The sequence below is a fragment of the Phaenicophaeus curvirostris genome, chromosome 9 (assembly GCF_032191515.1).
Source record: "Phaenicophaeus curvirostris isolate KB17595 chromosome 9, BPBGC_Pcur_1.0, whole genome shotgun sequence".
Classification (NCBI taxonomy): Eukaryota; Metazoa; Chordata; class Aves; order Cuculiformes; family Cuculidae; genus Phaenicophaeus; species Phaenicophaeus curvirostris.
The window spans coordinates 34,201,609-34,224,750 of record NC_091400.1 but is presented as its reverse complement, the minus strand read 5'-3'; the positions used below and the strand labels follow the sequence as shown (position 1 = coordinate 34,224,750).

The 23,142-nt window shown below is 54.6% G+C and overlaps 3 protein-coding genes across 4 annotated transcripts; all 3 read left to right on the top strand.

The window, feature by feature from the left end:
* Positions 1 to 7,311: 7,311 nt before the first annotated feature.
* On the top strand, positions 7,312 to 14,090 carry LOC138724014 (putative lysosomal acid lipase/cholesteryl ester hydrolase). The gene is made up of 9 exons (XM_069863656.1): positions 7,312 to 7,418; positions 8,348 to 8,465; positions 9,085 to 9,283; positions 9,932 to 10,041; positions 10,702 to 10,838; positions 11,454 to 11,600; positions 12,266 to 12,337; positions 13,369 to 13,434; positions 13,544 to 14,090. The coding sequence occupies exons 1-9, from the start codon at positions 7,314 to 7,316 to the stop codon at positions 13,775 to 13,777; spliced, it is 1,188 nt and encodes a 395-aa protein (XP_069719757.1). The 5' UTR covers positions 7,312 to 7,313; the 3' UTR covers positions 13,778 to 14,090.
* A 2,192-nt stretch (positions 14,091 to 16,282) lies between these two features.
* PAOX (polyamine oxidase) lies at positions 16,283 to 19,288 on the top strand. 2 transcript variants are annotated; one of them, XM_069863651.1, is made up of 7 exons: positions 16,283 to 16,437; positions 16,532 to 17,027; positions 17,102 to 17,301; positions 17,455 to 17,710; positions 17,928 to 18,040; positions 18,127 to 18,284; positions 18,929 to 19,288. In XM_069863651.1, the coding sequence occupies exons 1-7, from the start codon at positions 16,290 to 16,292 to the stop codon at positions 19,061 to 19,063; spliced, it is 1,506 nt and encodes a 501-aa protein (XP_069719752.1). In that variant the 5' UTR covers positions 16,283 to 16,289; the 3' UTR covers positions 19,064 to 19,288. The 2 variants fall into 2 exon arrangements, with proteins under 2 accessions (XP_069719752.1, XP_069719751.1); XM_069863650.1 differs by having other exon boundaries at positions 17,928 to 18,284.
* A 274-nt stretch (positions 19,289 to 19,562) lies between these two features.
* Positions 19,563 to 23,072, top strand: MTG1 (mitochondrial ribosome associated GTPase 1). The gene is made up of 11 exons (XM_069863664.1): positions 19,563 to 19,687; positions 19,765 to 19,831; positions 19,985 to 20,087; positions 20,559 to 20,639; positions 20,900 to 20,956; positions 21,154 to 21,244; positions 21,354 to 21,415; positions 21,614 to 21,710; positions 21,892 to 21,973; positions 22,055 to 22,167; positions 22,776 to 23,072. The coding sequence occupies exons 1-11, from the start codon at positions 19,564 to 19,566 to the stop codon at positions 22,871 to 22,873; spliced, it is 975 nt and encodes a 324-aa protein (XP_069719765.1). The 5' UTR covers position 19,563; the 3' UTR covers positions 22,874 to 23,072.
* The last annotated feature ends 70 nt before the right edge of the window (positions 23,073 to 23,142 follow it).

Here is a 23,142-nt window from a genome sequence, read left to right as displayed (position 1 = left end):
TATAATAGTAATAATAGTAATAGTAGTAATAGTAATAATAATAATAATAGTAATAGTAGTAATAATAATAATAATAGTAATAATAATAATAAAAATAATAATAATAGTAAGATAGGGTCCACTGGGCACTGGGCTCAAACACGGTGGATCTTGGGGCACGTTTTCATCCAAGTGTCTGGAGATGGTGAGACGGGGCCGTTGCTGCACATCCTTGTAGGACAACGGCAGCGGAGATCGAGCGATCACCAAAGGTGACTGGCTGTAAAGGTGTTTCACTACCCACTTTTACAGCTAGAACTGACCACAGAAGAAAACAGGATAGGGTGAGGTAACCTCAGGGTGTATGAATTAGGCTATAGGTTAGATATGATCTATCTGGAGCAACGGGATTAGCTACCTCACTTAGTATATTTGTAATGACTTCTTTGTATATTTGTAGTGACATCTTTTTCCACGTGATTAGTTATTTACTGCAGAGCTCTGCCCCGGAGCAGTACACTTACAGGGCTGCACTGTGTTCATGCCATGGATATCAATGCAAATGCACGACGACTTCTGGCTTGGTGAATAAACACCCGAAGCTTGGCAAGGCGTTTCCCCAACAGGCTTCTGAAACACTTCCAAGAACTTACCTGTATTTAGTTAAAAAGCACTAACTTATTACTTCTGAAAATGTATAAGAATTGGAGGGTTTAGTCTCTTTCTGTTCAGGTTATAATGTTTCTGCCGCTTCTGTAATTATCCAATGCAGTGTTTGTGTTGCATTATCTTCATTGGACTCGATGATCCAAGAGATCATTTCCAACCTGGTGATTCTATGATTCTATGATTCGTTGGCTCCCATCATGGAGTGTTTTGGTGAAGTTCTCTCTCAATCAGGTTCTGGAAGTGCTCTGCTCCCAAGGATCAGCCGCTGTTGAAGAAGTTCATTTTGGAAGCAAACAGAACGGTGAATAACCGAGGTGCTTTTAGCATAAATATTGTGAAGCTCTGTCATCTGCGATTGCCTTGATTAATGAATGGGTTGAGCTACGTGGTGAGCCACCTTGATTCTGCCAGGACTGGAGTCCTTGCATTTCTCAAGTCTGTGGTGATGGTGCAGGTCCAAGGTCAGGCTCGGACATCAGCACACGATGTTAGGGTTCAGATCAACCCAATTTCTTGCCCTTAGACTTTGCAATTCAGCACAAGGCCTCCACCCAGTGACTGTATTCCTGTCACAGCAGTGCTCCCTTCTTAACCGCCGTGCGCGAGCAAACCCATCTCAGCCACGCGCCCACACACATGGAAGATGTTGGTCATTAACTTACTTAATTTTCTTCCAGATGTGCCCATGCAAAGCTATTCTCGATCTGCTTGCACGCAGCACACAAGGCCAGAAGGGCTTAAAGCCCTGTCACAACCCTTTCAAAACACGGCAGTTGTACCATGTTGGCTGACCCATAATTTTCAATCACAGTAAATGCAAAACAAGGCAGGACACGCACGAACGGGGCAGCACATCGTCCCGTCCAGGCTGTGTCCACACTGGAGAGGTGCTGAGCACTTCTGCCGCAGCATCCTTCCCACATAAGGATTATGCACAGACACACGCCTGAAGCGAAGTTGCGCTTTTGCAGGCAATCGTAGGGTTGCTTTAAGCAGCGTGCTGGCCTGGGTCGTTATTTAGAAACTGATTTGTGACGGGGTTAATCTAGGATAATGTTTCATTGAGTAATGTCAGATGGTGTACTGCCTTTTACATTTTTTTTGATCCAGAACAAGCAAGCCTGACAACAGTTTCCAGGATTCATCAGCGTTGCTGAGTCAATTCAGAGCTTTATTCAGATGAGGACATGTCGCTTTCTTATTTCAGGAGCTATGAGCAATTTCTGTGTTATTTCCTGTGGTATTTCCAAATTTGCTTTTGAGATTGCCAGATGAGAGCTTGGAAGAGAGATCCTGCAATTGATCTTTGAGACTTGTATTTTTGTACATTGGTGCTTCAGGCAGATGGGAATGGGATATGGCCATGGAAATTTACCGTTAGCCAAACACATGATCAGATAGAACTATCTCTAGCACTTAGAATCATAGAATCATAGAATCACCAGGTTGGAAGAGACCCACCGGATCATCGAGTCCAACCATTCCTATCAAACACTAACCCATGTCCCTCAGCACCTCGTCCACCCGTCCCTTAAACCCCTCCAGGGAAGGGGACTCAACCACCTCCCTGGGCAGCCTCTGCCAGGGACCAATCACCCTTTCTGTGAAAAATCTTTTCCTGATGTCCAGCCTGAATCTCCCCTGGTGGAGCTTGAGGCCATTCCCTCTTGTCCTGTCCCCTGTCACTTGGGAGAAGAGGCCAGCACCCTCCTCTCTACAACCTCCTTTCAGGTAGTTGTAGAGAGCAATGAGGTCTCCCCTCAGCCTCCTCTTCTCCAGGCTAAACACCCCCAGCTCTCTCAGCCGCTCCTCATAAGGCCTGTTCTCCAGCCCCTTCACCAGCTTCGTTGCTCTTCCCTGGACTCGCTCCAGAGCCTCAACATCCTTCTTGTGGTGAGGGGCCCAGAACTGAACACAGGATTCGAGGAGCGGTCTCACCAGTGCTGAGTACAGGGCAAGAATAACCTCCCTGGACCTGCTGGTCACGCCGTTTCTGATCCAAGCCAAGACGCCATTGTCCTTCTTGGCCACCTGGGCCCCTGCTGGCTCATGTTCAGTCGCTGTCAACCAACACCCCCAGGTCCCTCTCCTCCGGGCAGCTTTCCAGCCAGACTTCTCCTAGTCTGGAGCTGCTCAGGGTTGTTGTGCCCCAAGTGCAGGACCCGGCATTTGGCCTTGTTAAACCTCATCCCATTGGTCTCTGCCCAGTGGTCCAGCCTGTTCAGATCCCTTTGGAGCCTCCCTACTCTCCAGCAGATTCACACTTCCACCCAGCTTAGTGTCACCTGCACACTTGCTAAGGGTGCACTCGATGCCTTCATCCAGGTCATTGATAAAGACATTGAACAGGGCTGGACCCAGCACTTCTCACAAGCCTGTGTTGGTCACTCCTCCCCGGCTATGTCATGTGGGACATGTTACTGCTTCCTGAAGGTCTCTGACAACCCTAACCAGGCATTGGTTAAGCCAATCCAAATCAGCATTTCTCCTGCATTGGGAAAGAAGAAGAAGAAGAAGAGGAAGGAGAAGAGGAAAAAGAAGAGGAAGAAGAAGAGGAAAAAGAAGAGGAAGAAGAAGAGGAAAAAAGAAGAAGAGGAAGAAGATGAGGAAGAAGAAGAGGAAGAAGAAGAGGAAAAAAGAAGAAGAGGAAGAAGAAGAGGAAGAAGAAGAGAAAGAAGATGAGGAAGAAGATGAGGAAAAATAAAAAGAGGAAGAAGATGAGGAAAAAGAAGAAGAAGAGGAAGAATATGAGGAAGAAGAAGAGGAAGAAGAAGAGAAAGAAGATGAGGAAGAAGATGAGGAAAAATAAGAAGAGGAAGAAGATGAGGAAAAAGAAGAAGAAGAGGAAGAATATGAGGAAGAAGAAGAAGAAGAAGAAGAAGAAGAAGAAGAAGAAGAAGAAGAAGAAGAAGAAGAAGAAGAAGAAGAAGAAGAAGAAGAAGAAGAAGAAGAAGAAGAAGAAGAAGAAGAAGAAGAAGAAGAAGAAGAAGAACAGGAGGAAGAAGAGGAAGAGGAGGAAAAAGAAGAGGAAGAGGAGGGAGAAGGAGAAGGAGAAGGAGAAGGAGAAGGAGAAGGAGAAGGAGAAGGAGAAGGAGAAGGAGAAGGAGAAAGAGAAGGAGAAGGAGAAGGAGAAGGAGAAAACAAACGCATGAAGAATTCTAACAAGGTTTTGTGAGAAGAATTCATAGTTTTATCAAGCTTCACTATGCAACTCTAGCATGAGTAAAGCCCCTATTAAATGTGTAATCAGAGGTGCTGGAGATACCCCAGCCTAGCTGAAGGGCTTTAGACTAGGCGAGGTACAACTAGACAAGCACTGCTTTCCTTATCGGGTTCTTCACCTGATAAGGAGCAAAGGTCTCCCAGGTTACTGCAAGGAAATCACATTTCTCTGGAAGGACATGACTAACACCAATCAAACTGATAAGTACTGAGGAATGTGTTGCTCATACCATGATGCACCACAGAGAAGGTGACTCATCAGCAAAGACCTGTTAACAGGACAGCAGTGGGGACGCAGCACATTTCATGGGCTGTTTCTCTTCCTGTTATCCCTACGGCAAGATGGGGTTTAGTCCCATGATAACTCAAACAGGAAAATGAAAGACACCTAATAACCTGTCTGATGTTCACGAAGCACAAAGTTAACAAGATACAGAAGCAAAATCATAGAATCATCACATTGGAAAAGACCTCTTGGGTCATCGAGTCCAACCATTGCTATCTGCCACAAAATATGACACTGCCATAATTTTTGACTTAGAGGCTAAGAAAGAGTTGTTCTTCAGGCCCCAAGCAGAACCCAGCAGGCATGCGGAGGACTCAGTAGCTGGCGACCCTTGCCTTCCACATCACATGCAGTCAGGTCCCTTCAATTCATACATTTTGGCCTCTCTGAGAATGTGTGTGTGTGAGTGCTGAATGGTACAGCCTACTCACTTAGAAAGTGAAATAAAATACCTTTCTGTTTCTAATCAGCCTTGTGTTTTCTTACATTAGTTCCCACAACAATACTGTAAAAACATCCTGTGATTTTGGTTGTACGGCTTCATTTTCAGGTGCCTGTGACAGTCAATCTAATATTTGGTTGTGCACTCTGCCACGTATTTTATCCTTATGATACAATTCCATTAAACGCACAACCACAGCTCTATGGTAAAGACATTGCTCTTCCCACCTTAAACCTGTGTGTCAAAACACCCAGCTCTGGTCTTCTAACTTCAGATAACCGAGAGGTCCTCATTTCTCCCTTTGACTAACCTACACAAGAGTTTCCCAGTAAAATGCTACCTACTCTTTGTAGGAAAATTCTCTCCGTCCACAGTTATGATAGGTACTGGTGCCAAATCACACACTAGCCTCAGCACTGATAGCCTCTTCCCAGGGCCTGAGGATGCTGGAGAAGTATCTGCTGCCTCTTTCCAACCTCTATTAGTACCTAGTACTAGTACTCAGTACCTCTGCTAGATAATTACTACCCAGAGGAGGTAGGAGGCAGCAGACTTGACAGTTGATGGAGTAGCTGATCATACCAGTAAAAGACGAGGTCTGTCTTGATGCTGCTGAAGGAAACCTGATGGTAGAGTAGAAAAACACAAGCTGTGTAGGAGTCTGCGCACCCATAGGGTGTTTTTTAACTCCCCTTGGGACGTACACTTAAAACCGTCAAGGTCCATCTCATGTGGTGGGATGTTTGTGCTCAAAGCAGCAAGAAGACGTTTTCAAAAGCTCAAAGTAGACACAGAGACAGAAGTAAGGCAGCAAAACAGTGAAGTCTCTGGCCACACCGGCTGTCAGGAAGATAAGTGTCCACACGCACGATCTCTTTGTGTCAGTGGTTGTGGCACTAGTAGAACAATATATCTGATGGATGGAGTAACACATGCATGTTCTGGGCTGTGTTTCACTGCTTGAGTACCACTCGCAGGCTATGGCTGGAATGAACATTAGAACCTAACCTAATGCATGAGCAGGAAACACGTACTCAAGCAGAGCATCTGGTAGCCAACCAAAGGCTCAGTCTTTTAGGTGGCTACCAAGCAGCTACAGAAAGGCGTAGGTTGTGAGGTCACGGGCTGGAGGTGGAGAATGAATACCTTTACTCTGTGCAATGCCTGTTGCTTCAGCCAAATGGAGACCTAGCGCAAGCTCTCCTCTGTCCTGACATCCATTGGCAAGATCCTAAGCCCGGTGCTTTTCCATAAAATGTTGCAGAGGTTTTGCACGTTTCCAGCTGAAATACTGCACTGCTTGGGTGTAAGGGCTGCGTGGAGGTCGACTGGGCCACTGTCAGTTCTGGCGCGTGGTGAAATCACCAAGTGCGACCCACCAAAGCAGCCGGTGAAGCCCAACCTGTCCTTGGTGGGTCTACGGAGAGGTCGTTATGCTCCCGAGGCGCTGTGAAGCTGATGAAGTCTTCTCTTTCTTCTTCTAAGGTGCGTTCCCAAGGGCTGCTGGGAGTTAAGAAATTACCCTTTATAAAGAAAACCTTTTGACATTTTTTCACTGTGGCTATCACAAGCTTAAGTTGCAACTCCATCGCTTAAATTCCTCACTGTACCACTCTGGCTGTTTTCGGAAACAACCGTTTGCCAGCACGAAAGTCATGATCACATGGCCGAGCAGAGGAAGTTATCAAAGTCATGCCCAGCACACACATCGCCTAATTGGAGGACACGTGAGGCAGTCCAGCATGGTGCTAATGCAGTAGGGCTCTGACACAATGCGCTCCTTTTTAACACTGGTGTTGGTGGAGCCACCACCACTCACACCACCAGCCTGACCGGATACGGCAGCGGGCTCGGCTTGGTAATGTATTTTCCTCGGCATAATTCCGATTTGCATTGAGGGTGAAAAAGCATTGACTGCTTTATTTTCTTGGTTACTTGCTTCTGGGTAATATTATCGAGAGGGCTACTAGGAGGATTTCCGAAGGCTGTTGCGTCTCGCTGTGTGGGAGAGCCACTGGGAGGAGGAAGAAGGGAGGGAAAGAGCAACCAGATTGCTAGTGAAATCCACAACTCTTGCTAACGGGCTGAAGTTACGCTCTAACTTTTAAGATTCCTGCTAAGCATTAGAAATCATGCGTAATTTTAACTGTGTATATTAAGAATAGATCTACGCTCGGAATGGGAGTCTCTAAGGCGATCAAAAAGGTTCTGTTGTTTTTCAGGCTACACCTATTTCATAAATAGTCTTTTTATGAGGTTCTGCTAGCTTCAGCTCATCAGATCCTTGCGTTAATAGTAGCTATGGCTGCATAAATTAAGTAATATAGAAACAGCATAGACATAGTCGCAGCCCAGCCAATCTAAATGTGTTCCTTGCGTAGTTTAAGCTCTTAATTCAGATTAATTTCTTCTGTTTGACTCTTGGCCTGATGGTATTTTCTATAGCTTTAGTTCTTGCATTACAAAGCTGTTTCTCTTCCTTTTACTATTAAAAGTACAGAAATGGGTCTTGCCTAGTAGCAGATCCAGTCTGTACGAAGGAGCGGGAAGAGCCTTTTGTGGGCTTTAAATGGCAGCTGGAACTGGGAATCCTCCTCGACCAAAACCTTGATATATGGTATTCAAATAGAGAAAGAACGTAACCCATCATAACCAAGCTGAAAAGTGTTTTCATAACAATAACAGTAACAATACCAAATTTTACACAGACTCAAGATGTGGCTGTTTATCGCAAGCCTGTGTTTGATACAAGCCCTCGTGAACTCAGCAGATGTCATCCAGCTGAAAGTGGTTAAAAATCTCGAGACTACCATGAATATTGTAAGTCAGAAGTTTGAATTTCCGCTCTGTTTGAAAGTTTGCAGGTCTTTATCTTGGGGGGAGAGGGCTGGAGGGTTTGTATGTGGAGAGGGCTCAGGTCACCGCGTGTGCTGGCTTCGTTGAGCAGTGTGACATGATGTTGCCTCCACACCACTATTAACAAGCTTCCTGAAGGAGGTCTCCTCCTCCCATCAGGATTAAGTGCAATTATCAGCAGATCACGAAGAGAAGGGAGAAATCCCTGCCATCTTCCTGGAGGGCAGAAAGTTCTGTGCGACTCCTCCTCTTCAGCCACAGCTGGTTGCGAAGGGCCGTGTTCAGGCAAGTCCTGAAATAGTCTGCAGGTGCACTTAGGTGGATCCAAGATGTGGGCAATAAAACTGCTGAAATTAGCCTCTTCTGTCAAACTGGTGACAAAGCGAGCGCACGGAGATGTGCAGGTAGGGTCACAGCTGGATTTCACCAGACTTTCCAGTCTGTGGAGTTTTCAGCATGAATAAAATCAGCCTCGCTGGGCAAGTTTGATATGCCCCATCATCATCTGCTCCGTGCATCGGCTCAGAGCGTGACCCGACATGTCCCACCACCGGTATCAGCTGTCAGTAAATCCTTTTGGCTTCAGTCTTTGGTTTTGGAAACATTTCAAAGGCATGTGACGCCGAATGCTGCGGGAAAGCTGCTGCCACCCGGCTCCGCTCCAGCTCGTGGGCGAGAGCCCACAGCCGAGGGTCTCCTCTTTCCTCAGACACCTCACTGGGGCGCGCACGGGATTCAGAAAAGTTCTCAGATATCTGGAGAGACTGGAAAAACACAGCTGTTGCAGTGTTTTGGCTTTGCAAAGGCATCTCAGCTGGTGAGGGATGTGCTCTTTGAGTCAAACGAGCACCTCGGCTACAGAAAACTTTCCACCTGGGTTTTTCTTTCTGCAGAGCGAAATCATCAGATACAAAGGGTACCCCAGCGAGGAATACGAAGTCCTGACTCACGACGGCTACTATCTCAGCCTGAATAGAATTCCTCATGGGAGAGAAAATCCTGGGAACGTAGGTATGGATCTATTTCACAAAGAAGTCAGACAAAAAAAAAAACCCAAAGATTAATATAACAGGCATGTGAAGGAATGAAACTTGTCGGGCCAGGGGAATATTTACTGTCAGAGCAAAACTACTTCATCCATGGTAATTCTCCAATTTACAGCCTAGACTTTAGCAACCAGCACAGAAAAGCGTGTATGCAACACAGCAACCACCTTTCATATCAAGCAGAGACTTGGTTTTAAGGCTAAAACAGTGCAGACGTATCTTAAGAGAGTTTGTAATTTATTTTTTTCCCTGTAAATTTGTGACTTTGGGGTTTGAATGATCTCAGGGATCAGCCTGTACACCTGAGCTTTCACACGGTTGTCACCAGCGGCCACAGAGCAGAGCTTGTGGGGATGAACACCTGGGGTCTGAAAGTCTTAGGAGGGACATCCACGGCCCTCCAGACTGAAACAACCAGGGCCACGAGCACAAAACAACCCCAGCAAGGATTTCTTTGCCAGGAGATGTAATTAAAATTGTACGTTTCCTCGCAGTGCGAGAAAGGGGTTTTATTGGTCTGAATTTGGGGTGAGTCAGAAGAGAAATTTCGGTACAATGAAATGCGCTGTTTCTTTCCTATCCAGGGGCCAAGCCAGCTGTGTTTCTCCAGCACGGGTTATTGGCAGAAGGCAGTAACTGGGTGGAAAATCTCGCTAACAACAGCCTTGGCTTCATACTAGCAGACGCTGGCTATGATGTCTGGGTGGGAAACAACCGAGGGACGAGCTGGTCCCGGAAACACAAGTACCTTTCAGATAACCAGGTCAAATACTGGAATTTCAGGTGAGCCCGAGTGGATTACAAAAGCGTGACAAGCTTCTCTGCCTGTCACTAAGCTCTAGGCAGATGTGAGAGCATGCAAGGAGGCAAGTCAGAGCACCTAAACCCAGGGTATGGCCTCCTCCAGACCTCCCCGTGATGTTCCTGGGGAGGACAGAGGTACCTGTCCAAGCTCATAAACATGCTTTCACTACAAAAAGCCAATACAGAAGGTCTGTGTTTCATCGTGTCACGCTAAAAGGCATGTGGGCAGGAACTGGCATTCCATTTTCTTCTGGGAAGGAGCATCTCTAGGAGAAGAGCTGGTGCTGCAGTCCTGATGAAAGCAAGCTCTGGATCTGCAGTGCTGCTGAGTGTTGCACTTGAAAGCTTAGCTGACCAAGTTCTACAGTTTCTTTACAGCTAACCATGATTATGGGAGGAATAAGTCTTTTCAGGGAAGAATGAGGCCATGGCAGGAGGGATGCCTTCGTACCCTGTGCAGTTTCACCCGTGACAGGGCTCTCCTACCTCACAGGACTTCTCTCCTGTAAAATCAGCCACAGTTGCGAAGTCCTTCAGTACAGGAGCAATGCAAGGTGGCCAAAATTCACCGGTAGATTTGCTCTCCTGGCATTACCTTATAACCAACGCCCTCCTCTTGTGTTGCAGCTTCCATGAAATGGCAATGTACGACCTCCCAGCCATGATCGACTTTGTTCTACTGAAGACTGGGCAGCAGCAGATTTATTACGTCGGCCACTCCCAGGGCTGCACAATTGGTGCGTTGGAAGGGTTGCCCATCACGTTGCCTACCTTGACAATGTTCGTTTTGGTGTTCGTAAGCAGAAAGCAGAGAGGTCCATCTCAGTGGGCTGCCAAGAAGGTAGAAGGTGTCCTGCAGTGACAAGTCCCACAGCAGCCGTGCTTTCCACACGAGGCATTTGGGAGGACCAGCATGCTCCTAGGGTAGTAAGAAAGCTGCTGGTGGCCTCAGTAAGCTCCTGGCTGCAGCTGGAGCAACTATAATTCAACCTAGAAAGCTGAATTGTGGTGTCCACACCAAAACCAAAGGCCTTTTGCATGGCTTCCTGCTTCTTATCAGTATCTGGGCCACCAGAGGTGTGAGATAACCTCTGTGACGATGATACGCTTGAGCAGCGGTTGATGGAAGATGACAGTACCGTTCCTTTCACCTGGTGAGTGGAGCAGGTCTTCCCATTAGTGGTAGTCATCAAAGTGCCTCATCAGTCACTTCTAACCACAGAAATAACAGTGTCGACTCCTTTGGGACATCTCTAGCACTAGCGTTAAGCAGAAAGGTGACAAGAGATCCCAGATTTCTAATTGAAGCTAATGTGCAGGGGGTCCAAGCGAACCCTTGGATTAAGCACCTTCAGAAAGATCAGCCAAGTCACGGGTTGTTTTTCCTGTTTTCTCAGCGTTGATTGCGTTTTCATCCATGCCGGAACTGGCTCAGAAAGTGAAAATGTTTTTTGCCCTGGCTCCAGCAGTGACATTCAAGTACGCCAGAAATCCTCTCATGCAAATAGGCAACTCTCTGCGCAGCCTGCCCGGTGTGATTCAGGTGGGTTGTCCCTCCGTGTTCTCCTACCCTGAGCACACCAGTGCAAGAAGGCGTGCCAGCCGCGGTCCCAGGAGCTATGGGATGTGGCACAAAGCAGTTAATTCCGGCTGGCTTTAAGCACAGGTATGATTTCAGGTGCACATGTGCTCCTGCATGGCCACTTTGCCATGTGGATGACGAGTCATCCTCCCACCTGTCAGATCTTCGGGTGTTGAAACTGGTCTTTCTATGGAGGTACTCGTTGAATTCCCAGGAAGGCCGCCCGGAGATGAGCAGCTTCATTGTGATGATTTTAATGGCAGTGAAAAACTAACCCAACGCTTGGAGGAGCTGGTGGGGGAAGGAGAGTCCCGAATATCGATATCCCTGGCGTGCGTTCAATCAGATCCCTTCCCGCAACGAGCTGTGCACGTCTCAGCAAGGCGGGGGAAGCGAAAGGAGCGGGTTTGACTTCTGTGGAAACCCTGTGCTGCATGTCCCCTCACCACCCAGCCGGTGGGACAGCTTACAGGGCCGGCGGCCAGCAGCAGGTCGGGGAAGGCAGGCCAAGAGCTAGGCTGCAGGAAGGAAAACGCAAGAAATGAGCCTTGCCCTTTGTTTCTGCAGTTTCTGCTCGGCAAAACCGACGCCACACTGCAGATAAGGAAGTTGTGGAAGTATCTCCCCAAGATGTGCAGATACCCGCTGATGTCCAACGCCTGTACCAGACTTTTCTTCCTGCTGGGCGGCTGCCATGAAAATAACCTCAATGTGGTGGGTGCACAGCCCCGTGTGGGGTGAGGGAGCCAGAGCCCCGGGGTGCACGGCTTGGGAGCAGCACCCGCTGACACTGTCCAACCCAGCCCCTGCCCATGGGTCTCTTCCAACCTGGTTGTTCTATGATTCTATGATTCTATGATTCTATGATTCTACGATACGGCCGCTCACCCCTGGGTTCATGGGCAAGCAGACGCTGTGCCAGATCCCTCTCTCCCTGCTTCTCCTCCTCAAAGCAGAACAAGTCCCCAGGCGCTGGTGGGTAAGTGTCAGCGGCCAGGTGGCTCTTGACGGCATCTCTGCCTGTCGCCGGGAGCAGCCGTACCTCCCACCACAGCCCTGGGGTGCAGCCGCTGCTCCAACCTTCCCTACGTGAGGTCTGCTGAAGAGCATCTCAATGATCATAGGCGGTCACTAAGGCCTTGAGCATGGTTCCTGTGAGCCCAGCTGCGGTATCCCCAGGACACCTCATCCTCCGTTGCCATCTCCTCCCGGAGCTGTCTCAGAGCAATTGATTTTTAATGAAAATGATATTGCTGACCCTGACCTCTCTAGGCAGTGTGAGTCAGCAGCGGGTGTTTAGGGAAATGCGTCATACGGCAACTGCTCTCCTTGCTCCGATCCATTGGAAAGCAATGATAACTGAACATGGTTCCTTGCAGACGCGGCTGGATGTGTACACATCCCACTATCCAGACGGGACATCTGTCAAAACAATGATACACTGGGCCCAGGTATGTTCCATGAAATGCAGATTCTTCACCTCTGGGATGGTCCCTTCTCCAAGAGTCTGGTGTGTCCAGGGAAGATGTGAGAGGTGGGAGATCTTGGACATTAGCAGCTCATGAGAACGTAAAAGCGAGAAAGTAGGTGTACAGAAGAAGAACTGGATGGAGGACGAGCTGCCCTGGGTCCCTCTGGGGAACAGGAGACACTGGGGTGTGTGCGAGGCAAAACAAGGGAAGGGATGGGGAGGCCGAAGCTGGATGCTGGGACTGGATCATTTTGGGGGCCCCAGGGATTCCCAAAGCAGAGTGAGCCTGGAGACACCATGGTGATGGCCAGTGGGGGCCGGGGCATGCGGGAGAGGCTGGGGGAGCTGAGATGAGGAGGCAAAAGGGGATCCAGTGGCATCTCCCTGTGCCCAAATTGGTCCTGGGGATGCCAGGGACTGAATCTGGCAGTCTGAGCGATCTGCTGCAGCCACGACATTGACCCTGCTGGAAACAGATAGAAGACACCCACCCTGATGCCTCCTTGCAGAGCCAAGTTATAGGTAACAGAGAAGGCAAAAAAAACTTCTTTATAATCAACGCAACTATTGTGCAGGAGTCTGAGCTTTCATCCCTGGAACAGAAGCAACTCTTTATAATAACTGGGCTCACTGATATCTCTGCACTCTGAGCCCAAAGGGCCATGAGAAGGTAAGGATGATCAGGTTGTTGAAGGAAAACGTGACAACGTGAAGTCCTGCAGCAGTGTGCTGCACACACAGCTTGTAAAGAGACGTTCAGGGGCATGAGCCCTGCAGCAGGGCAGCCAAGGAGGCACAGGCAACACTTTGGTTTGTCGACCCACAGCTAGGGACAGGCACGGAGCTGGAGGTGAAAGCATCACCCTTTTAAAAAAGGTGGAAATTCTAGGTTTGCAGGGATGCCACCTCCTGCGTGAGCACCCTCTTGTGTTGTGGACCCTTGAGGAGGCCAGGAGATGCGTGCAGTGGTGCTCGCCAGCTTCCCAACGTAGATCTATGCTCTCCTCCTAGGTGCTGAAATCAGGGGAATTCAAAGCCTTTGACTATGGCAAAAAAAACCCAGCTGTGTACCACCAGGTAGGAGGCTGGAAAAGCCGGAGGGGCTGTCCTGGGGGGTGCGGGGATGGGCTGGATTGCATGGGTTGACCACAACGGTGGTTCCTCAGAGCCCACTCTGTCCCTCCAGGAGACGCCGCCTTTCTACCAGGTGGAGAAGATGCCTGTGGCCACCGCAGTGTGGTCAGGGGGAGAGGACTTTGTGGCCGACTGGAGGGACGTCCGCCTGGTGCTGCCCCGTATCCCCCATCTTGCCTCCTACAGAAATATCCCCAAATATAACCACTGGGACTTCATCTGGGGTTTGGATGCCCCCGAGAACCTCTACAGCGGCATCCTGGAGCTGATGGACAGGTTCCAGTAGAGATGCGGTTGGCCTGGCCCCTCTCACTCAGCTGGGAGAACCCGAGGGACGTGTCCCGCTGTCCCCCTTCTCCTGCTGGCCAGACACGCTTGCGGTGATGGTTCTTCTCGTGCGTCCCTGGCTCACCAGGGTTTGTCCCTGACATACCCCTCCCCTTGAAGCTGCTGAAGAGGGCTTCTGCTTTGCTGATTCACTGGGCGGAGGGGAGTGAGACGGAGGTCTGGTGGCCACTCCACACCAGCGGCCACATCAAAGCCCACACGTGCAGCAAGGTTGAGTGTGGGCGAACGAGCTGGCCATTATGTCTCCGTCACTCATTTGTGACCAAACTGGCCCCTGGCCACCCCCTCCCACATGTCAACGCGGAGTTACACCATGGCCGCAGAGCAAAGCAACAGAGGTGATCCTCAAGGTGGAAGTATTAATAAGATTTGTGAACAGAAAACAATATATGTGGTACTTAGATGACTTATGGATGTGGAAACAGCGGGTTTTGTTTGTTAAGAGGTGGCTTGATGTACGACCCTGGAGTTTTTATGTGGGCCAACTGATACCCCAGGTGTTCCCACTCCAGAATGGACTCAAAGAGGATGAGAGAAGCAGGTCATAATCAGAGCTCCCTCTCAGCTGGTCTGAAACACCCACCGGTGTCAACATAACATCATGGATCCAATCCCTATGAACACCAGAGCATCTGCAGCAGCCTTGTGGAAACATCTAAACAGATTTTGCCACTGAACCCCAGACAGGTTGCACAGTCCCTCACAATCCCTTGTAGGATATTAATATTGGTCCAGGCTTAAGCTTATACCCTTATATTGTAACGTTATAGGTAATAAACTAAGTGCTTAAGTGCAGCTCTGAGTCCTACCCTGTCTCCATCGGGGTGTGACCGTCCCCTCTGAGGGGCTGGGGGCACCGCGCGGGCAGGGCAGCCCCAGGGGTGGCGGTGCTGGGGCTGTGTCCTGGGCTGCGCCAAGGGGACGTGGGGGCTGATGCTGCGATTAGCAAGACTCAGTAATCAACGCCAATTGGATAATTAAGTAAGGTATTCCGCAATGCGACACCAGGCACGCAGGGATCGCTCCACCTAACGTGGGCGCCACGTCCAGTACCGGTCACCAAGGCAATAAACGCTCGAAGCACACACATCCATCATTTTTCCTGGAATAGGTGTGTCGATTACAGTCAGTTCCCAGAATTTATTTACATGAGTTTCCTCCCCTTGGTGCACGCGCCCTGCCCTCGGGGTGTCTTCTTCAGGGGTCTCTGGATGAAGGCCGTAGATCTTTTCGAACATTTCAACTCTCCTCCTTGCACATGCTCTTAGACTCCTTGGGTTCCTCTTCAAGGTTGCATCCAATCCTAGCTAGTTATTCTTTCTCTTGTCATTGCACTAGTCCATGTTATCTGGTTTAATTAGACACAGTCACTTTCCCATTCTTTCTAACCGCAGCCTGGCTGAAAATCCTTAGTTAAGCAGAAGTATCCAGCCACAGGCCAGATAAAAATTACTATTCAACCTAATCCTACATTTTAATCCTAAAATCACAAAATCTATATGTAATATTCAAACATATAATAGGTTAGCAAGCTGTAACGAACAATTTCGTCCTTCACCCTGTCACTCACTCAACTGGGACAACCCGAGGGATGCATCCTGCTGTCCCCGGACACACTCGCCACGATGGTTCTTCTCACACATCCCTTGATGCCGGGTTTGTCCTCCCTCGGGGCAGGGGAACCATGCGGATGAGGGTCCCTCGCCACAAGAAGGATGTTGAGGCTCTGGAGCGAGTCCAGAGAAGAGCAACGAAGCTGGTGAAGGGGCTGGAGAGCAGGTCTTATGAGGAGCAGCTGAGAGAGCTGGGGGTGTTTAGCCTGGAGGAGGCTGAGGGGAGACCTCATTGCTCTCTCCAACTACCTGAAAGGAGGTTGTGGAGAGGAGGGAGCTGGGCTCTTCTCCCAAGTGACAGGGGACAGGACAAGAGGGAATGGCCTCAAGCTCCGCCAGGGGAGGTTCAGGCTGGACATCTGAAAGGAATTTTTCACAGAAAGGGTCATTGGGCACTGGAACAGCTGCCCAGGGAGGGGGTTGAGGGGTTTAAGGGAGGTTTAAGGTTTAAGGGACGGGTGGATGAGGTGCTGAGGGACATGGTTTAGCGTTTGATAGGAATGGTTGGGCTCGATGATCCGGTGGGTCTCTTCCAGCCGGGTGACTCTCTGACTCTACAACCCCGACTCCACAGGGGGCTGCAGGGGGCGGGGCTTCCAGGGGCGGGGCCTCGCGCGAGGGGGCGGGGCTACGGCTAAGGGGCGGGGCGGGCGAGGCGTGTGGCGGGCTGAAGGAGGGGGCGTGGCCTGCGTGGGGCGGGGCTATTCCGCGGGGAGCGTGCTCTGCGTGTCTATGGGGCGCGGCCTTACGGACGGGGCGGGGCCTGTGTGGGCGGGGCCGGTGGGGGCGGAGGTCCCGGTCGGGGCGGGCCCGTCCGGCCCGCAGGCCGCGGTGGGGATGGAGGCCGGCGGCGGGCGGCGGGTGGTGGCGGTGGGCGCGGGGCTGGCGGGGCTGGCGGCGGCGCAGCGGCTCGCCGGTGCCGGCTCGCTGCGGGTGCTGGAGGCGGCTCCCCGCGCCGGCGGCCGCGTCTGCACCCGCCCGTTCGGTACGGGGGGCCCGGGGGCGGGGTGGGGGGGGGGTGTTGGGGGCCGGCCGCGCGGTGACCCCCGTGTCCCCCCCGCTCTCTCTCTCCCCCGCAGCGTCGGGGCTGGCGGAGCTGGGAGCGCACTGGATCCACGGTCCCTCGCCGGAGAACGCCGCGTTCCGCCTGGCCGCCGGGTACGGGCTGCTGGGCGCGGCGGCCGCCGAGGAGGAGAACCAGCGGGCCGAGGCGCGGGGCCGCCCCCCGCCGCCCTGCGTCACCTACGGCGGGTCGGGGCGGGCGCTGAGCCCGGGGGCCGTGGACGAGGCCCGGCGGCTCTTCGAGGCCCTGCTGGCCTCCGCCTGCGCCTTCGCGGGGGCCGGGGCCGCGGAGCCGCCGCTGCCCAGCGTGGGGCAGTTCCTGCGGGCCGAGATCGCCCGGCGGGCCCCGGCGCTGGGAGGCGACGAGGAGGCCCGGCGGCTGCTGCTGGCCGTGCTGGCCGCCTGCCTCAAGCTGGAGTGCTGCATCAGCGGCTGCCACAGCATGGACCTGGTGGCCCTGCGGCCCTTCGGCGAGTACGTGTGCCTGCCCGGCCGGGACTGCACCTTCCCGGGGTAAGCGCGGGGCTGCGGGGCGCGGGACGGCGCTTCGCGGGGCGCCCCGTGCCCAGCCGCACCTTGTCCCGCAGAGGCTACAGCAGCTTGCCGGACCGAATGCTCTCGGAGCTGCCCGAGGGCACCGTCCTGCTCAACAAGGCGGTGAGGACCATCCGGTGGCAAGGGTCTTTCCGCGAGGAAGGGGGTGAAGACAGGGACTTCCCCGTCCGGGTGGAGTGCGAGGACGGGGACGCCTTCCTCGCTGACCACGTCATCGTCACCGTCCCGCTGGGTGAGGACCCCGACACCTTTCCTCGCCCTGCGTGTCTTTTCCAACCGGTTGGCGCGGCTGGAGACGGGACTCGCCCAAACGTGGGGAGGGAAAAGCATCTCGGACCCCATTTAGGAGCCCCGCAAAGACAGCTGCCCCACCTTCTGCTTGCAGGTTTCCTGAAGAAACACCACCGAGACTTCTTCCAGCCTCCCCTGCCAGAGGAGAAAGCGGAGGCCATTCGCCGCCTAGGTTTCGGCACCAACAACAAGATCTTCCTAGAGTTCGAGCAGCCTTTCTGGGAACCCCAGCAGCAGTTCCTCAAAGTGGTGTGGGAGGATGAGTCGCCTCTCGAGGAGCCCAGCACCGACCTGGAGGCCAACTGGTTCAAGAAGCTCATCGGATTTGTGGTCCTAGAACCTCCAGAGCAGTACGTGATGGCGGTGTCAGCGAAGGGGCATCGCGGCTGGGGGGGGTCGGCATCTTCCAGGCAACACGAAGCAGGATCTTGGTCATGTCTGGAGCTTCGAGACCTTCTCTTGGTTGCTGGTGGCCTGTGACACAGTGGTGCTCCCAGGGCACGGAAGGGACCGTGTGCAGCGGGGAGGGGGTGGCAGGGAGCTCTTGGCCCCATCTTTCCTCCCCAGGCATGGGCACGTCCTCTGTGGCTTCATCGCGGGGAAGGAGTCGGAGTACATGGAGACTCTGAGCGACACGGAGGTTCTCAACACCATGACAGACATGCTCCGCACAGTGACAGGTAAAGCCACCTACCCCTGTCGCCCTGGTTCCTCCAGGGAAACGTGCACAGCATATCTGGATCCTACCCAAAGTCCGTGCCCGCAGGGAACCCGCAACTGCCCGCTCCCCGGAGCGTGCTCAGGTCCAAGTGGCACAGCGCACCCTACACCTGGGGCTCCTACACCTACGTGGCCGTCGGCAGCTCGGGGGCTGATATCGACACGCTGGCTCAGCCCCTGCCCCAGGACCCCAAGGACCCCAGGGTAATTGTTTTAAGCCCAGAGGGATGCAATGGCCATGAAGGAAGCGGGACTCAGCGGGCATGGGGACAGGCGGGTAGGGATGGGAACGGGCAACTCAGGCCTTGAGAAGCACAAGAAGGTGGCTGTGTCTGGGGGGGTCACCAACTGATCCCCCTGTGGCTCTTCCTGATGAGTTCCCCGGGGGTGGGGGAAACCACTTCCATAAAATTTAGGAACACAGAGCTCCTTCCCGCCACTTTGTGGCATCCTCATGGCACGGGGTGGGTCTCTTAGTGACGGGAAGGTACCCGCTCCTGGTTCTACATGGCTGCAGAAGGGGTCGTGCATTTTCTTCACCATGAGGGTGGGGAGGCCCTGGCCCACGTTGCCCAGGGAAGCTGTGGCTGCCCCATCCCTGGAGGTGTTCAAGGCCAGGTTGGATGGGCCTTGATGAGCCTGATCTGGTGGGAGGTGTCCCTGCCCATAGAAGGGGGGTTGGAACTGGATGGGCTTTAAGGTCTCTTCCGACTCAAACCATTCTATGATTCCATGACCTTTGGGGAGCCCAAGGGCAGGGGGAGGAGGCTGTTTTAGCCCAAGCTGGTGTCCCTGCTGGGCTGGGGCAGGCAGCAGGTGCCCTGCGCTCACCTCCCGCCTTCCCGCAGCCTCTGCAGCTCCTCTTTGCTGGCGAGGCCACCCACCGAACCTTCTACTCCACCACCCACGGGGCCCTGCTGTCGGGCTGGCGAGAAGCCGAGCGCCTCAACGAGCTCTTGCGGAGCCCCGCTCCTTGCCTCTGAGACAGGAAAATAAACCCCGTGCCTCGCGGGTCGGTGCCGCTCAGTCTCCTTTATTGAGAAACCTCCCCGGCGGAGGCGCCTCTCTCTGCGGGGGCACAAGGACGCGGCTCTCGGCTCGGGGCCCTCAGTACCAGTTGGTGCCGGCGATCAGGAAGCGGGTGTCATCCAGCGGGTCCCGCGCTGGGCCCGGGGGCGGCGGCGGCGGCTGCGCTGGGCCCGGGGGCGGCGGCGGGGCCGCGGGCGGCACGTGGGGGGCTACGGGCGGCTGCGGCCCGGGCTGAGGCTGCGGCACCGGCGCCCCCGCGGAGCCCTCGCGGGCTTGGGGGGCGCCAGGAGCCCCGGCCGGGCGGCCCGGGGGCGGCGACGGCTCCGCCATCGCTGCGGCACCGGCTGAGGAGGCGCCGCGGGCGCTGCTTGTGACGTAACAGGAGGCGCCGCCCCGCGCGCGTGACGTAAACAGGAGGCGCCGCCCCCGCGTGACGCCATCAGCAGGCGCCGCCATGCGGGGCTGCGCCGGGGCGCTGCGGGCCGCGGCCGCCGGGCCCGGGCCGGTCGCGTTCCGGGAAAGCTTCGATTTCGGCGGCCGCGCGGTGGCCTCTTGGTTCCCAGGGCACATGGCGAAAGGTGAGGGCGGGCGCGGCGTTGGAGGGGCCGGCGGCCCGCGCCAGCCCCGCCGCGCCGCTCACCCCGCGCCCTTGCAGGGCTGCGGCAGATGCGGGGCTCCCTGCGGCGCGCCGACTGCCTCGTCGAGGTGCACGACGCTCGCATATCCTCTTGGAGCCGCTTTTCGTCCCCCGGGCCGTCGGGGATCCCCTTCTCCCCGCCCCCTCGCCCCTGTTCCGCTCCGCAGCCGCCCCGTAAACCCCACCGGTGCCCGCGGCCGCCCCCGCACGTTGTCGCTTTCCTTATCGCTGCTCACATCCCGCTGTCGGGCCGGAACCCGCTGCTGCAGGAGGCGCTGGGCATCCGCCCCCACGTCCTGGTGCTGAACAAGATGGACCTGGCCGATCCCCGCCGGCAGTCGGTGAGCGCCGCAGCCCCGCGGGCGGCTGCCAGCGATGCCTTTGCCTGTCATGGAATCATTCGGTGGGAAAAGACCTTTGAGATCATCAGCTCCAACCATACTTGTCAACTACTAAATCGTGTCCCCAAGCACCTCATCTACCTACCTTTTAAAGACCTCCAGGGATGGGGACTCAACCACCTCCCTGAGCAGCCTCTGCTAGAGAACCCCTTCTGTGAAGACATTTTTTCTGATGCCCAACCTAAACTTCCCCTGGTGCTACTTGATGCCATTTTCTCTCATCCTGTCGCTTGGGAGAAGACACCAACACCCACCTCTCCACGACCTCCTTTTGGGCAGTTGTAGACAGTGATAGGGTCTCCCCTCAGCCTATTCTTCTCCAGGCTAAACAGCCCCAGCTCCCTTAGCTGCTCCTCATAAGACTTGTCCTCCAGTTCATCGCTCTTTTCTTCATCGCTCTTTCCCCTCCAGGCAGTCTTGGAGCACCTGAAGCAGCAGGGATGCCCGCACGTTGTCTTCACAGACTGCCAGCGAGATAGCAGTGTCAAAAAGGTAATGGGCCGGCACCGTGCCAGCCCCTCTGCTCCCTGCCAGCAGCTGCTCTCCCAGCCCCACGGAGAGGCCTCGGTGCCCCATTGTGTGGAGGTGACGGTGGCTGCTCCAGAGCCATCTTCGTCTCCAGCCCGCCCGAGGCGACCTGTCCTCCGCTTGGCTCAGTTTGGTGCCTCCTCCCGGCCCAGCGTCCTCCACGCAAGCAGCCGCTGCCAGCCAGGCACGGTGCTGCTGGGAGAGCCCTTTGCATTTCTCCGCAGATTATTCCCTTGGTTGCTGAGCTGGTGGACAAAAGCCCGCGCTACCACAGGGCTGAGGTGAGATGTGGAGCGAGGCTGCTGGTGCGTGCGCGGGGCGTCGGGATGCCCCTACGCAGTCCGAGGGCCGAGGCTGCCGGCACACGCGCCGGAAGCGCCGGCAAAGGCCAGGCCGTGTGGCTGTCACAGTTTCCACTGCCCCTTGGATGGGCGGCTGATAACCAGCTGCTCCCCGACCGTGTCCTCCTCGCTTCCAGAATGCCGCGTACAGCATCCTGGTGATTGGTGTGCCCAACGTGGGCAAATCCTCGCTCATCAACTCACTGCGGAGGCTGCACCTTAAAAAGGGTATTGCCCCCGCTGTGGCTTGGGGAAGAGCTGCTGGAGCAGCCGTGAAGCGGGGCAGAGCAGGGCAGAGTTGCTCATTTTGGTGACTTTGTCTCTCTTTTCTCTGAAGGAAAGGCCACTGCAGTGGGAGGTGAGCCTGGCATCACCAAGGCGGTTCTGACCAGAATCCAGGTACCGTCCCCGCGCTGCGGCCGGCTGGGTGGCTGCTGGCCTCCCTGCGTCCTCGCTCAGGAGCTCTTGAGAACCTCCCAAGGCACCCGGAGCAAAGGGTTGCTTGGGTCCCTTTTCTAGTGAGGCCTTAACAAAGAGTTCAACAGCGCGTAAGAGTCCGCGGTCCCAACAGCTCTGTCGCTCTTCCCCCCACGCCAGGTGTGTGAGAAGCCCCTGATGTACCTGGTGGACACTCCAGGCGTGCTGCCGCCGAGGCTGGGGGATGTGGAGACGGGCATGAAGTTGGCGGTGTGCGGTGAGGTGGCCGTGCTGGCTGGGGCGCTCCCAAACCTCGGCTTCGAGCCCTGGAACCTGAGGCCAGGGCGGGATCTGCCGCTCCCGGCCCCCCACGGCAGCACGTGCTGCCTGGGTGCGTGCAGGCGGCGTGCGGATGGTGGGGGCCGAGGTCGCAGCCGGGGTGTGACCCTCTTTTCCAGGAGCCATCCGTGACCACCTGGTGGGGGAGGACGTCATGGCCGACTATCTCCTGTATGCCCTGAACAAGCGGCAGCAGTTCGGGTGAGCTGGGGGCTGCCCGGAGGCCCCGGGGAGCTTGGGTGGAAGCGATGTCCGCCGGGCCTGAGCCACCTCTCTGGGCAGGTACGTGCAGCGCTATGGGCTGGCCGAGGCCTGCGATGACATCAGGGTCCTGCTGAAACACGTGGCCCTCGCCCGGGGCAGGACGCAGAAGGTGAAGGTGCTGACTGGTACAGGTGAGCGCTCGGGGGGCTCTTGGCTGCCTGGGGACCGGGTGTTAGGGGTGAATCTGGGCTCTGCCAGCGCCCCTTTTCACATCCTTTGCATCTCGAATCCTGTGTTCAGTTCTGGGCCCCTTGCCACAAGAAGGATGTTGAGGCTCTGGAGCGAGTCCAGAGAAGAGCAACGAAGCTGGTGAGGGGGCTGGAGAACAGGCCTTATGAGGAACGGCTGAGAGAGCTGGGGGTGTTTAGCCTGGAGAAGAGGAGGCTGAGGGGAGACCTCATTGCTCTCTACAACTACCTGAAAGGAGGTTGTAGAGAGGAGGGTGCTGGCCTCTTCTCCCAAGTGACAGGGGACAGGACAAGAGGGAATGGCCTCAAGCTCCACCAGGGGGGATTCAGGCTGAACATCTCAAAAAACAGTTTTCACGGAAAGGGTCATTGGGCACTGGCAGAGGCTGCCCAGGCAGGTGGTTGAGTCCCCTTCCCTGGAGGGGTTTAAAGGACGGGTGGACGAGGCGCTGAGGGACACAATTTAGTTGCAGATGGGAATGGTTGGACTTGATGATCCCAGAATTCTTTTCCAGCCTAGTGATTCTGTGATCCACCACTCCTCTTTCCAGGGAACGTCAACGTGACGACGCTCAACTACCCGGCTGCTGCCTACGAGTTCCTGCGGGATTTCCGTGCGGGACGCCTTGGCCGGGTGACGCTGGATTGACGCCTTCCCACCGGTGCGAGCTGGGGCCTCCGGGTGGGGGGCAGCAGGACCCTTTGCCAGGGCAGCTCTCCGGTTTGGAGCCCGGGCTGCCGCAGGGCGCTGGGATTCCGGTGGCAGGGACTGGGCTGTGCTGGGACGTCCAAGACTGGAGAGCCGGCTCCGTGGTGAAATAAAGTCCCCGTCGCTGGGGGTGTTTGGAGGACGGGTGGATGAGGTGCTGAGGGGCACGGTTCGCGGTCGCTGGGGCCGGTGGCTGATCCCGGGGGTCT

Coding starts and splice junctions, on each gene's coding strand:
- PAOX (XM_069863650.1), top strand. CDS start 16,290: ATGGAGGCCGGCGGCGGGCGGCGGGTGGTGGCGGTGGGCGCGGGGCTG. Junction 17,028..17,101: donor CGGGACTGCACCTTCCCGGG/GTAAGCGCGGGG, acceptor CTTGTCCCGCAG/AGGCTACAGCAGCTTGCCGG. Junction 17,711..17,927: donor GTCCTAGAACCTCCAGAGCA/GTACGTGATGGC, acceptor TTTCCTCCCCAG/GCATGGGCACGTCCTCTGTG.
- LOC138724014 (XM_069863656.1), top strand. CDS start 7,314: ATGTGGCTGTTTATCGCAAGCCTGTGTTTGATACAAGCCCTCGTGAAC. Junction 8,466..9,084: donor AGAAAATCCTGGGAACGTAG/GTATGGATCTAT, acceptor TTTCCTATCCAG/GGGCCAAGCCAGCTGTGTTT. Junction 10,042..10,701: donor CTCCCAGGGCTGCACAATTG/GTGCGTTGGAAG, acceptor CTGTTTTCTCAG/CGTTGATTGCGTTTTCATCC.
- MTG1 (XM_069863664.1), top strand. CDS start 19,564: ATGCGGGGCTGCGCCGGGGCGCTGCGGGCCGCGGCCGCCGGGCCCGGG. Junction 19,832..19,984: donor GAGGTGCACGACGCTCGCAT/ATCCTCTTGGAG, acceptor CGCTGCTCACAT/CCCGCTGTCGGGCCGGAACC. Junction 21,245..21,353: donor GAGGCTGCACCTTAAAAAGG/GTATTGCCCCCG, acceptor TTTTCTCTGAAG/GAAAGGCCACTGCAGTGGGA.